The sequence below is a fragment of the Clupea harengus genome, chromosome 10 (genome assembly GCF_900700415.2).
Source record: "Clupea harengus chromosome 10, Ch_v2.0.2, whole genome shotgun sequence".
Taxonomy (NCBI): domain Eukaryota; kingdom Metazoa; phylum Chordata; class Actinopteri; order Clupeiformes; family Clupeidae; genus Clupea; species Clupea harengus.
This window is the reverse complement of record NC_045161.1, coordinates 24,048,629-24,059,719: the sequence shown is the minus strand read 5'-3', so window position 1 is coordinate 24,059,719 and position 11,091 is coordinate 24,048,629. Positions and strand designations below refer to the sequence as shown.

Here is an 11,091-nt window from a genome sequence, read left to right as displayed (position 1 = left end):
CTTAGGTGCTGCTCAGCTGTTTTGTCAAGTTCTAAATTCATTCAACACATCCTCACATTGCCCTGGCTTCTTTAGCATGGGGGCTATTTTTAACGTGTGTTTTCCCCATCAATACTGTCTCCCTGTGGCCACATTACTGAGAGGGAGAAGCACTCAAAACAGCATCTTGTATGGCCATTGCAATTATACACATCAGATGAACTTCAGTGCTGGCATGTTCTTCGAATTTGCACACAAACTTTGCCCTAATTGTATTAGTTATACTTACTTGTAAATGCTTGCACTATTCATAAATATAAACATATTACATACAATACATTATTTATAATAATGTATTTTATTATATGGCAACGACAGTACGAGCGTTCTGATTGGCTAATGGGTAGTCATGCCACCCGCGTATTGCCCTCCTCACCGGTCAATACGGATCCGAATTTCCCTCTGACGAAAATTTCAAAGTGAGCGAAATCGATCAGTCTGAGTTTTATCATCCAGACAAAAATGAAAACATCAACAGCCATGATGATATGAGGAAATTCAGAAGAAGCGGAGATTTGTTATTGAAAGTGATGATGAAGACTAGAAACTATAGTTTGAAACACTTGTGTTACTTTACTGTAAATTAAAGCCATTTTAGCTGAGCCGTGTTGTCCGTTTTCTATTGATCATTGTAACTTGAAGTTAGCAAGTAATTGGTTGCTATGCAACACCTGGAACACATTGTGTCGTGAGAAGACTTCTGTAGAGCTCAACAAAACAACAATTAACAATTCTTTTCATGTACAAAATGAAAGGAGCAAAAAATGCCATATAATAAACAACTTACTAACCTCGACTTACAATTTACTAACCTAATCTCGGTTACTAAGTAGTTAATATTATTTAATATACAATGTCATATTTTAATTACCATTAAAAAAGATATGCATAATACATTTTAAATCCGACTGTAATAAAAAATTTAAACAAGACTACAGTTTCAAGGGTAAAATCTGTAAAAGAAACGTATGAAAATGAGTTATGCTGCTCTCACCACCTGAGGGCCATGTCCTCTCATCCCAAGCACGTACAGACAGGCCGGCTCTGTGGCCAGTGACAGGGCTCAGAGATCAGGGCACACTATCACAAGCCCCCCTGGACACATGGCCTTGTCCGTCAAACTTACAGGGATAAACAAAATGGGCGATGCTTAACTAGTCAATGTTGCGTGCACAGAAGCAAACCCCACACATATTAACACCCATATCATTTTGTATGCCTACACTGCAAGCTAGAATGGTTCCAGTGGTTCTTACAGAGGGAGGCATGTGTATGTGAAGAATGCTCTTCTCGACAGTGAATTATGATGTAGTCCTTGATTGATTCTACATTCTACTATCTGACCGCAATCACAGTTTCCAAAGTACTTGGCTTTGACCTCACTTGTGTACAACTGGTGGTTTTTTGAGAAGAAATCTAATTCATGTCTTGTCTGACAGCTCCAATCACACTCTTCTCTGTCTCACTGCACTGGAGCTCCATAGGGAAACAGGTTGTGCAGTGATAGGAGAGAGAGAGCGAATGAGTGATGCCTTTAGTAGATGACAGCTTGTATCTCTTAATCTCCCGTGACCTTTCAACTTTGGATGTTGTCAGTGGAGCATGCATCAGATAGGATAATGATGGCGAACAAGAAATATGTCAGACATCTCAAATGTAACTTTCAGTTAAACCACACACTGTCACTTTCTGCAATCTGGGTAAAGAAGGACACAACTCAAGACATTTGTGGGTTGGAACATGGAAATGGAGCTCTTAAACGATTATACTTATGAACAATAATCTACCCTTCCAAGGGGTCCTGTGTCCTGTCCAACCCCTTTTACGAGGCTTGTTTTTTTTCCATATTTATATGACACTCATGTCATAATTCATGTTGCAACAGCAGTAAGTGTGTCTGAAGCAGAACCCTTGCAGCAGAGCCCTGAATTTGCCCTGAATTGATCCAACTATCATCTATCATGGGTGCGATCTGCACGTGATGGGCAGTCTTCTGCTGATGCTAGCTGTGGCAGGAGAAAGAGAGCTGTTGCTATCTTTGTGTAGAATGACACAAGCTATTTTAGAGAAGAGTGTGTGTGAGGGGAGATATGTCAGCTGTTCAGCATTAGGCTTTACCAAAGCTGAAAAAAAAAGCTGGACACACCGCGCATCCACCAAGGGGAACAGGGGGTAGCACACTGACCTGGGCATACAATTCCCTCGCCAGACTTTTGTTGTTAATCTTGGGGGATTTACGTGATAGAAGACAAAGGGAGGATAAATGTTTACGGCACATGAGACGTTTTGCCAAGTACCTTTTTAGCGAAATGTCAATTTTTTTTCTTCAACCTTGAAGGAGAGAAGAGAGCTGCCTCCCATGTTGCAACTACCAATACAAAAGGTGAGTGGATCACAAGATGACTTCATTTCATATTTAGGTGGAACATGTTGATTTAAGGCAGATTATCAAACTAGATTTACATTTACGGTACACATTGATTTATAATTGAAGTCATTAACTGTATGGCATTTTTTTTATATTTCTTGAAATTTACATTGTTGATACCAATCAGACAAGACAGGCGATTGAGAAACAAATTGAGATAAACGCCATGTCGTCTATACTCAGAGAATGTGCATGCACCTTGAAAGTTATAATCTAATGTTCCTTGGATGCGGGAGCTGTCCCTGATGCAGTGTCTGTGATATCTGTGACAAGTGCTGGACATAGGAAGAGGCAGTGTCAGGTGTCTGCTATTCAGGGTGCTAATAGGGAAAATCAGGTCCCAGGAGAGGTTCACGTGTGTAACACATACAGAGCCGTGTGCTTGCTCTTCTGCAAGCAAACAACACAGATTTAGTGAGAGAATTCTGAACAGAAAAGCTTTTTGGCCCTGGGCTCTTTTTACCTCTGGAGTCAATGTCAGGTTCAAGGTTGTTGTCTTTAGTGATGTCTAAGTATAAACATAAATCCCATATCACATTTCACTGTCACCCTAACTGTGATTTTGTGGAGCTGTATAAGTGCAAACCAATGAAAGAAACGTCCGTGTCTTTGAATCAAGCCAGAGGTCAGCATTTTGAGAGATATTGTAGCGCTTTCAACAGGAAGAATGAAAATCAGAACAAATCAAGTTTAAAGCAAATCCTGTGCCCACACACAGTCAAATCCCAGGACAATCCATGTATTAACCTTTGACCTACATAATAAGGTAAACAGAAGGCAAGTCTTGTTCTGACATAACCAAGACAGTGACGGTGATAGATACGCTAATTAACATACAGGAGCTAACACCCGAAATAATAACAGTCGTACATGCTACACTGGACACAAAAGGAGGGCATAAAACACAAAATTACAACTTAGAACATTCACACAATTCTACTCCAACATTCCACCGCATAGCATGATGGGAAAACACTCATTAGCTAGATACATGGAAGCTCCACATACACATTACAATAGGCTATCATTTTCAGTGCATTGAAAAAATATGTAGCTCTTTGGCCAATTGCAAATGCTAGCTTTCAAATGCTATCTTGTAGGCGGCATATTTATGCAGGGGGCATATAATTTTCTAATTATATGCCAACAATTTGCTGGATGGCATTTCTTTGTGATGTTTAAGTGTTTGTTTACTTATGCTAACCCTAACCTATAATTAGACAGATTGATCTGAAGAGTACCCCTTCATAGCAAAGGCCCATCCACCTAGAGGGAGTGATGAACGACAAGTCAAACACAAAGCTCAACATGGCATGTAAGAATACTTTCTCCCCATTCTTCTTTGAAAAAAGTTACAATTGTATTCAAGATTTGCACAATGTTAGTTATTTCCCCTTAATAGCTTGTGATATGTGAAACTGTCAAAAAATACCATGACACTTGATGTAATGATGCAGTGTCCCTGTTTGTAGTGCCATGGGCCTGCACACTGGAGGAAGCTCCTGTAGTTTCCCTGTGGAACAAGTTTTTCTGTTTGGGTTGAGAGATTTTGGGTCCCACTTTATATTATATTATAACTGTCCTTATTACAGTGTGCTTAAGTTAGTAATACATACATTACTAAATCTAACCACATCCTTTACGTGTAATGGCATATAGTAATAAAATTCCATTATGATTATCAATGAATTGACACCTAAGGGTTCATATAAAGTGGTACCAATTTTGTGTGATTAAAGTGAGAATGAACATTGTTGAACATTCACTTCAGTGAATCAGATCCAGGTTGTTAAGGGTCTGGAAGATGTGGAACTGTTGGAGACGGAGTGCTGTTCATTCGAGGTGACTCTCAGCCATGCGTACGTGGATGGCTCCTGGACCAAGGATGGCACCCGGCTGAAATCCAAGCCCAGCTGTCGCATCAGTGCCCAGGGGAAGAAACACACCTTGACCCTCACTCGGGTGTCTGTGGGAGACACAGGAGTGTTTTCTTTCCAAGCGGAGGCTGTTCAAACATCTGCTAGACTAGTGGTCACAGGTACCAGCAGCTGCACTGTAAAATGCAGATCTAAAAACTTCGTTTGTTATGAAAAAAATACATGTGTTCTCATTTTGTTACACGGACATGTCTATGCATGTGTTAGCTTTGACCCCTCAGCTGTAACTGTCACACTGTCTCCCAGCCAGGGATATCAGAATACTGAGGAATCTATTGGATACAGATGTGACTGAGAGAGAGAGTGTATCTTTTGAGTGTGAGGTCAACCTGGACGATGTAAATGGACAGTGGTGCATCAACAACAGCAGGCTGAAAGCCAAAGACGATATCAAAGTCAAGCACGAGGGTAAGCTGAGTTCAATTCTGGTTGGCCCTGCTGAGATGGTCAGCAGTGGTATTGGGAAGCAATTTTGAATTGGGAGGGTTCATTCCTTTGCACGCTATACGGTTTTTACTTATAGATAATCAGACAATCGGTCAATCTCATTGCTTGTCCATCTGACCTGTATTCATTGTACTTTTCTGAATTATACAATTCAGCCTTGTTAGCGGCGGCATTCACAATTACAGGCACAGTCAAGGTTATATTATGTTATTTATGTCATGCTTTTTTTTATACAGGGAAAATACATACGCTCACTATTAAGTATGTTAAGCCAGAACAGGCGGGTGAAATCAAGTTTACTGCAGAGGGAGTATCTTCAACTGCCACGTTAAGTGTGAAAGGTACGGAGTGTGCATTTGCGTTTGTCTTTCCGTAGTTTGATTTAATATCGTTTACTCGAATTTATGCAGCGTATTTCCTCAACTTCTATTGTGTACAGTCCCGCACCTGACTCTATATCACAACCTCAGGCATGGGAGGCAGGGGTGGTTTCAAGGTGGCAAAAACTGTTTGGTGCGAGTGTTAACATGTTGGGAAGTGATGTTTACTAACTGCATAGCACTGTACCCGCTAGCTAAACAAGTAGCCTACATATCATTTCAGGTTTTGGTCTGATTTAGGGTAAGGGTTTGTAAAGAAGAACAATATGCTGTTAAATGAGAAGTAGTATTATTTATCACTCATGTAAGTACACAAGCCTACACTTAATATAAAGTGGGACCACTTTTGTGTTGTGGAAAACCAATCGCTTTCATGTCCCAGAGCTCCCAGTTCAGATCGTCAAGCCCCTGAAGGTGAAGATCGCCATGTATAAACACAGAGGCCTACTGGAGTGCCAGGTGTCTCGCGTCAGTGCCCAGGTCAAGTGGTATAAGAACAACTGGGAGATCACACCCAGCCAGAAGTTCCAGATCTACAGCGAGGGTGTGTACAGGCAGCTAGTCATTGAGGACGTGGGCTCCTCGGACGAAGACACGTACACCTGTGACGCTGGTGATGATAAGACCTCATGCCAGCTGCTGGTGGAGGGTGAGATGTTCATATTCTGATTAAAGATGTGGTCTGTGACTGCGCTGAGTTGCTCAGTGTGACTCCTAACTGGTGTAACTTATTCAAGTAGCTGAAGTAGTGGAGTAGTAGTGTTCGATGTTCTGTTTTTTGTTTGTTTGTGGCATTAGTTCCCTGTGTCATTAAATAAATAAATGAATGAATGAATGAAACTCATACTTGATAAGACCTAGCAACAACTAACACTTTGAATGAAAGAAAAATACTAATTACATTGAGTGAATAAATGAAACAACTCACTTTATGAGTGAAAGAATGAATGAACCCAAACTAGAGAAGCTAATGGAGCAGATCACACAGTTTTGACCCGTAACCTGAGGCATAGCTGCTGATACAGTAGGAATGGTGTCCGTTCTTGCAGAGCAGGCCATCAGCATAGTGCGAGGGCTCACCTCGGTTGTGGTGACGGAACCGAAAGAGGCCCAGTTCCGCGTAGAGACCAGCATAAAGTCGGTGCGGCCCCCAAAGTGGACCCTGGATGGACAGGTTCTGGTGAACAGCAAGGACATCCAGATTGAGAAGGACGGCACTGTGCACTGGCTTACCTTCACCACCACCAACAGCACCATGTCTGGCCCTGTGCAGTTCACCTTTGGCAAGAGCAAATCCACGGCACAGCTAACTGTCAAAGGTAAGGAGTCATCCACTTTAGTTCGAATTCAAAGGCGGGAAGTCTTCCACAGCTTTAGGATAAAGAACACTGCCAGAAACGTCTCGTCCTGAGAGTGGAACCGTTTTAGAGGGTTGTATGTGGAACCTTTTTGGTAGAACCCTTGTCAAAAGTTTTGTGGAGAGGGGTTCTGCACAGAGCCTATTAAGAACCTATTTTTGTGAGTGTGTGTCTAAAGTTCCATGGCTTTGTCTATTAGAATTGTTGAACAACATACATTGAAGTGTTTTTCTTTTGTGATTGAACAGAGCGGCCATTGGTTATTGTCCAGCCACTTGAAGACACGGCCACCCAAGAGCACGGATCAATCACTCTCAGCTGTGGCTTTGCCCCCTCACCGCGGGTGGTGCGCTGGTTCAAGGGGAAGAACCCGCTGATGGAATCGGATAAATACAGCATGAAACGGGAGAAGAACCAGGCTGAGTTGACCATCCAGAACCTAAGGGGAGGGGACTCAGGAGAGTACCGCTGCCTGGCAGGAGGGTCAGTGAGCGCAGGCCTTCTCACGGTAGAGGGTGAGTCTGCAGGGGGGCTCTCATGGGTTATAGATATCAAAGAAGAAATACATTAGGAAACTTTATGGGAAGTATGCATTGTATGGCATAAGTATATACTCTCTATATAAGTATATACTACTTATAGTTTGTCGAAATGTTGATAGGCAGCTTTCCTCTTACCTGCTGTGAAGTTGGAAGCCAAAGTTGGTAATGCATTTTTACCAGATAAACAACCCCTTACAATTAATTCCGGGCCCTCATTTTCTAAGATGGTTGGGGGATACTTTGAGGTGTTAACCTATGTTTTCACTTCCCCTTTCTGAATGTCCTGTCCACTGCTTCATTTTTTTGTGAGACAATGCCCTCTATAGCACCCTTGCCTTGACAGTCAAGAACTGTCAAATATAAATCCAGTACTTCCGTGTGATATTTAATTTAACATCGTTACCATTACCTTTATTCGTATTGCATTCTTTGGCAGTGCGAAGACTTAAGATCATAAAACACTTGAAGAATGCGGAGGAGGTGGAGGAGGATAGCAACGCAGCTTTCACGTGTGAGCTGAACTACGAGGTGCCCAGTGTGCAGTGGTTTCTCAACGGCAGTATCCTCCACACCAACAACATCCACAGGATCAGCAGCGCGGGGAAGACCCACAGTCTCACTCTCAAGAGGCTTTCCCCACAGCAGAGCAGGGTGACCTTTAAAGCCCCTGGGGTCAGTGAGGCAGCCATACTGAGAGTCCGAGGTGAGAGCCAAACACTAATAACCAGTTTCAGTAAGGGCTGTATTAGATGAGCTAATGGTGCTTTTATGATCTTGTGTGGATCATCAAGGTTTTATTAATTCATAATTTATTTATTAATGAATAACTGAAAAAAAATTGCTAATTAAAACGGTTGAATTCATGTAATTTTTGCCAAACAACTTTTCCAGAAGCAATAACTATTGAGTGAGAATGATTTTGAGGATGACTCAATTGACTCAACTCTTGCCAATTAGAACCAAATCTCTAGATGATTATATATACATCCATCAAATAGTTTGATGCACAGTAGATAGATTCACATTTTCCTGCAGTGTGGCACCAGGGAGACATTGTAATTCTGTGCCGTGCCTGATCGGTTGGTCTCTAAGAGAGGCCAGCTGTGTTTCTCAGATCTTTGGAGGACATGTCTGGCGAGGAGAGGGGAGACGTCTGTTTGCAGTGCGAGGCCTCCAAGCCCAAAGTGGCCCCAACCTGGAAGAAAGATGAGGTCATTTTGGGTTCCAGTGACAAGTACGAGATCCTTCAGTCTGGTAGATCCTTGGCCCTTATCATTCACAACCTGTGCAAGGATGATGCAGGAGAGTATGTCTGTGACCTGGGCACCAGCCAGACTAAAGCCACAGTCACAGTCCATGGTATGTACAATACAACAGGCATTTAAATATTAGGACTATACTTTACTGTACTATAATATACATTACTGTACTATACTATTATCTTCTATATACAATTTCCCAATCAATAACTATCGCATATAAAGGTTGTGTGAATCTTTTTGGTTAAAAATAAACTTGCTGTACAGACCTCCATATCACCATTGCCAAACGGCTGAAGACAACATCAGTCCTCGAGGGGGACAACTGCAGCTTTGAGTGTGTGTTGTCACACGAGCTCCTCGAGGAAGCCACCTGGTTTATTAACAGTCAGCTCGTTGTGAGCAACGGGAGGATGCTGCTCTCCAACAACGGCCGGAGACACAAAATGAACATCGAGGAAGTCACCGTCTCCGACGCTGGTGATGTGATCTTCACCATTAAAGACCTCATCTGCAAGACTTTGCTGTTCGTCAAAGGTGACCCATCCACGTTTCTACCTTTATGAACAGCCACGGTCCCTGTAGTGAAATTCCATTCATTGTAAATGTAGCTGTGTGGTCTCTGTTGCGCCTCTATAGAGAAGCCCGTGAGGGTGTTCAGGGACATGCTGAACGTGCGAGTCACCCCGGGGGAAGACGCTGAGCTGAGCTGCGAGATCACCAGGCCCGACTCGTCTATCAAGTGGCTGAAGAACGGCCATCTTATAAAAGTTAGTCCCAAGTATGAGATCAGCCAGAAGGAGTATCTGGTGAGGCTGATCATACACAATGCTACAATGATGGACTCAGGAGAGTACTGCTGTGAAGCTGATGGGATCGCTACCAGGGCCAAGCTGGTGGTCAAAGGCAAGTGGTTCCCTCATATACGATATGATCTTCAGTTACTTAAGTAGACTGACTAAACCAATAAATGGTCATTAAAGGATGAATGGATGACCCACTTGTATATTGAAGTGTGCGTTTGTGTGTGTCTGTCTGTCTCTATTTGTGTCTCTTTCTGTGCGTGTGGTATGCTGGTGTTTTGGCATATTACAGTGCAGTCTTGCCTGAACTCACTGCAAATCAATAATTCTCTCTCTCTCTCTCCTCCTATTTCTGTGTTCTGTGTTTTGACTTCCAGACCTTCAGCACACATTTGCCAGGGAGCTTCGGGACACGCGTGGCGAGGAGAAGAGCATGGTGATCCTGGAGTGCGAGACCAAACAGCCAGCCACTAAGGTGACCTGGCTCAAGGGCATGGTGGTGATCAGCACCGGCCACAAGTACCTGATGAAGCAAAAGGGGGTGCTGCTCTCCCTCACCATCTTCAACCTGGAGTGGACTGATGGAGACACCTACAGCTGTGATGTTGGAACCATGCAGTCCAAGGCCCTGCTCACAGTGCATGGTATGACGGGGACCTTGAAGGGTTTAGCTCAGCCATATATTTTACATGCTATGTTATTCCTAACGTTTGTCTGGTCTTGTTGACGTTCTGGTGATTGCTCACTCAGGTCGAAAGGTGCTGATTTTGGACGAGCTGGAGGACGTTGAGTGCTTGCAGGGGGACACGGCCATGTTCAGGTGCCGCATTTGCCCGAGCGACTTCATCGAGGTGAAATGGTATCTGGACGAGACTCAGCTGTACACGAACGACCTTAATGAGATCCAGGCGAATCCGGGAGGATATCATTCTCTCACCATCAAGCGGCTCGCCAGGAAAGACTCAGGCACCATCTCCTTCGTGGCAGGAGACAGGAGATCGTATGCCTCGCTGCTAGTCAGAGGTAATGACCATAACATGTGGTGGAGGATAAGGATGAAGGATAACATCAGGGCTTTTAACGACTCCTCTGGCATCAGCCAAGACAAAAGTTTATATAAAATACTCAGAGGAGCGTAATCATTTTGACTGATAACCTGTTTTTGTTGGGTTTTTGTGATTGCCAGAGAGGCGGCCCACTATTCTCAGACCTCTGGAGGACACTGAGGCGATCGAGGGAGGAAGTCTGGTTCTGTCGTGCAGGACGTCGAAACCCTGCCACATCCTGTGGTACAAAGAGGGCTGCCTGGTGTGGAATTCCTCCAGGTTCTGGACCAGCCGGTCAGGGAACGAGGCCAGGCTTACTATCCGGGAGGTGAATGATACTGACGCAGGGACGTACGAGTGTGATGCTGGAGCGGTCAGCACTAAGGCTACAGTCACAGTGAAAGGTAACTCCTTTAGTTTAAGAGTAATTCGTTTAGGAGTCATTAGTTTAGAGTAACTAGTTTAGGAGTCATTATTTTAGGAGTAATTCATTTAGGAGTAACTAGTTTAGGAGTAGGGCTGAACGATTTGGGAAAATAATCTAATTGCGATTTTTTTCCTCAAATATTGCGATTGCGATTTAATATACGATTTTTTTTATTTTATCCTAATTTTTTTCATAAACAAATCATAATGAATGATTTAAATATGACCAACACAATATTAGATACATTTAGTGTAAAATATTATTTCCCACATTTTACATTTTTATTTAACTGCTCATTACAGAATCAAGAACAACACATCGGTGGCTTTGCCACTGTGCATTTAAGTAATTTAAACAAAGTTATTATTTTTTTTTTTAGACCACGTTTTTTTATCGTGAACGTTGCGGTTAGAAAATCGCGTAAA

The 11,091-nt window shown here is 42.9% G+C and overlaps 1 protein-coding gene across 1 annotated transcript in view; it reads left to right on the top strand.

The window, feature by feature from the left end:
- The first annotated feature begins 3,775 nt into the window (after positions 1–3,775).
- The window catches only part of obscna (obscurin, cytoskeletal calmodulin and titin-interacting RhoGEF a), a 50,957-nt gene continuing 43,641 nt past the window's right edge, over positions 3,776–11,091 (top strand). Inside the window, exons 1-14 of the mRNA XM_042709000.1 lie at positions 3,776–3,782; positions 4,239–4,505; positions 4,633–4,812; positions 5,088–5,192; positions 5,614–5,880; positions 6,281–6,550; positions 6,838–7,104; positions 7,568–7,834; positions 8,224–8,490; positions 8,658–8,927; positions 9,030–9,296; positions 9,571–9,837; positions 9,944–10,216; positions 10,380–10,643. Of these exons, the coding sequence (XP_042564934.1) occupies positions 3,776–3,782; positions 4,239–4,505; positions 4,633–4,812; positions 5,088–5,192; positions 5,614–5,880; positions 6,281–6,550; positions 6,838–7,104; positions 7,568–7,834; positions 8,224–8,490; positions 8,658–8,927; positions 9,030–9,296; positions 9,571–9,837; positions 9,944–10,216; positions 10,380–10,643 (3,238 nt within the window). The remainder of the gene's footprint in view (positions 3,783–4,238; positions 4,506–4,632; positions 4,813–5,087; positions 5,193–5,613; positions 5,881–6,280; positions 6,551–6,837; positions 7,105–7,567; positions 7,835–8,223; positions 8,491–8,657; positions 8,928–9,029; positions 9,297–9,570; positions 9,838–9,943; positions 10,217–10,379; positions 10,644–11,091) is intronic.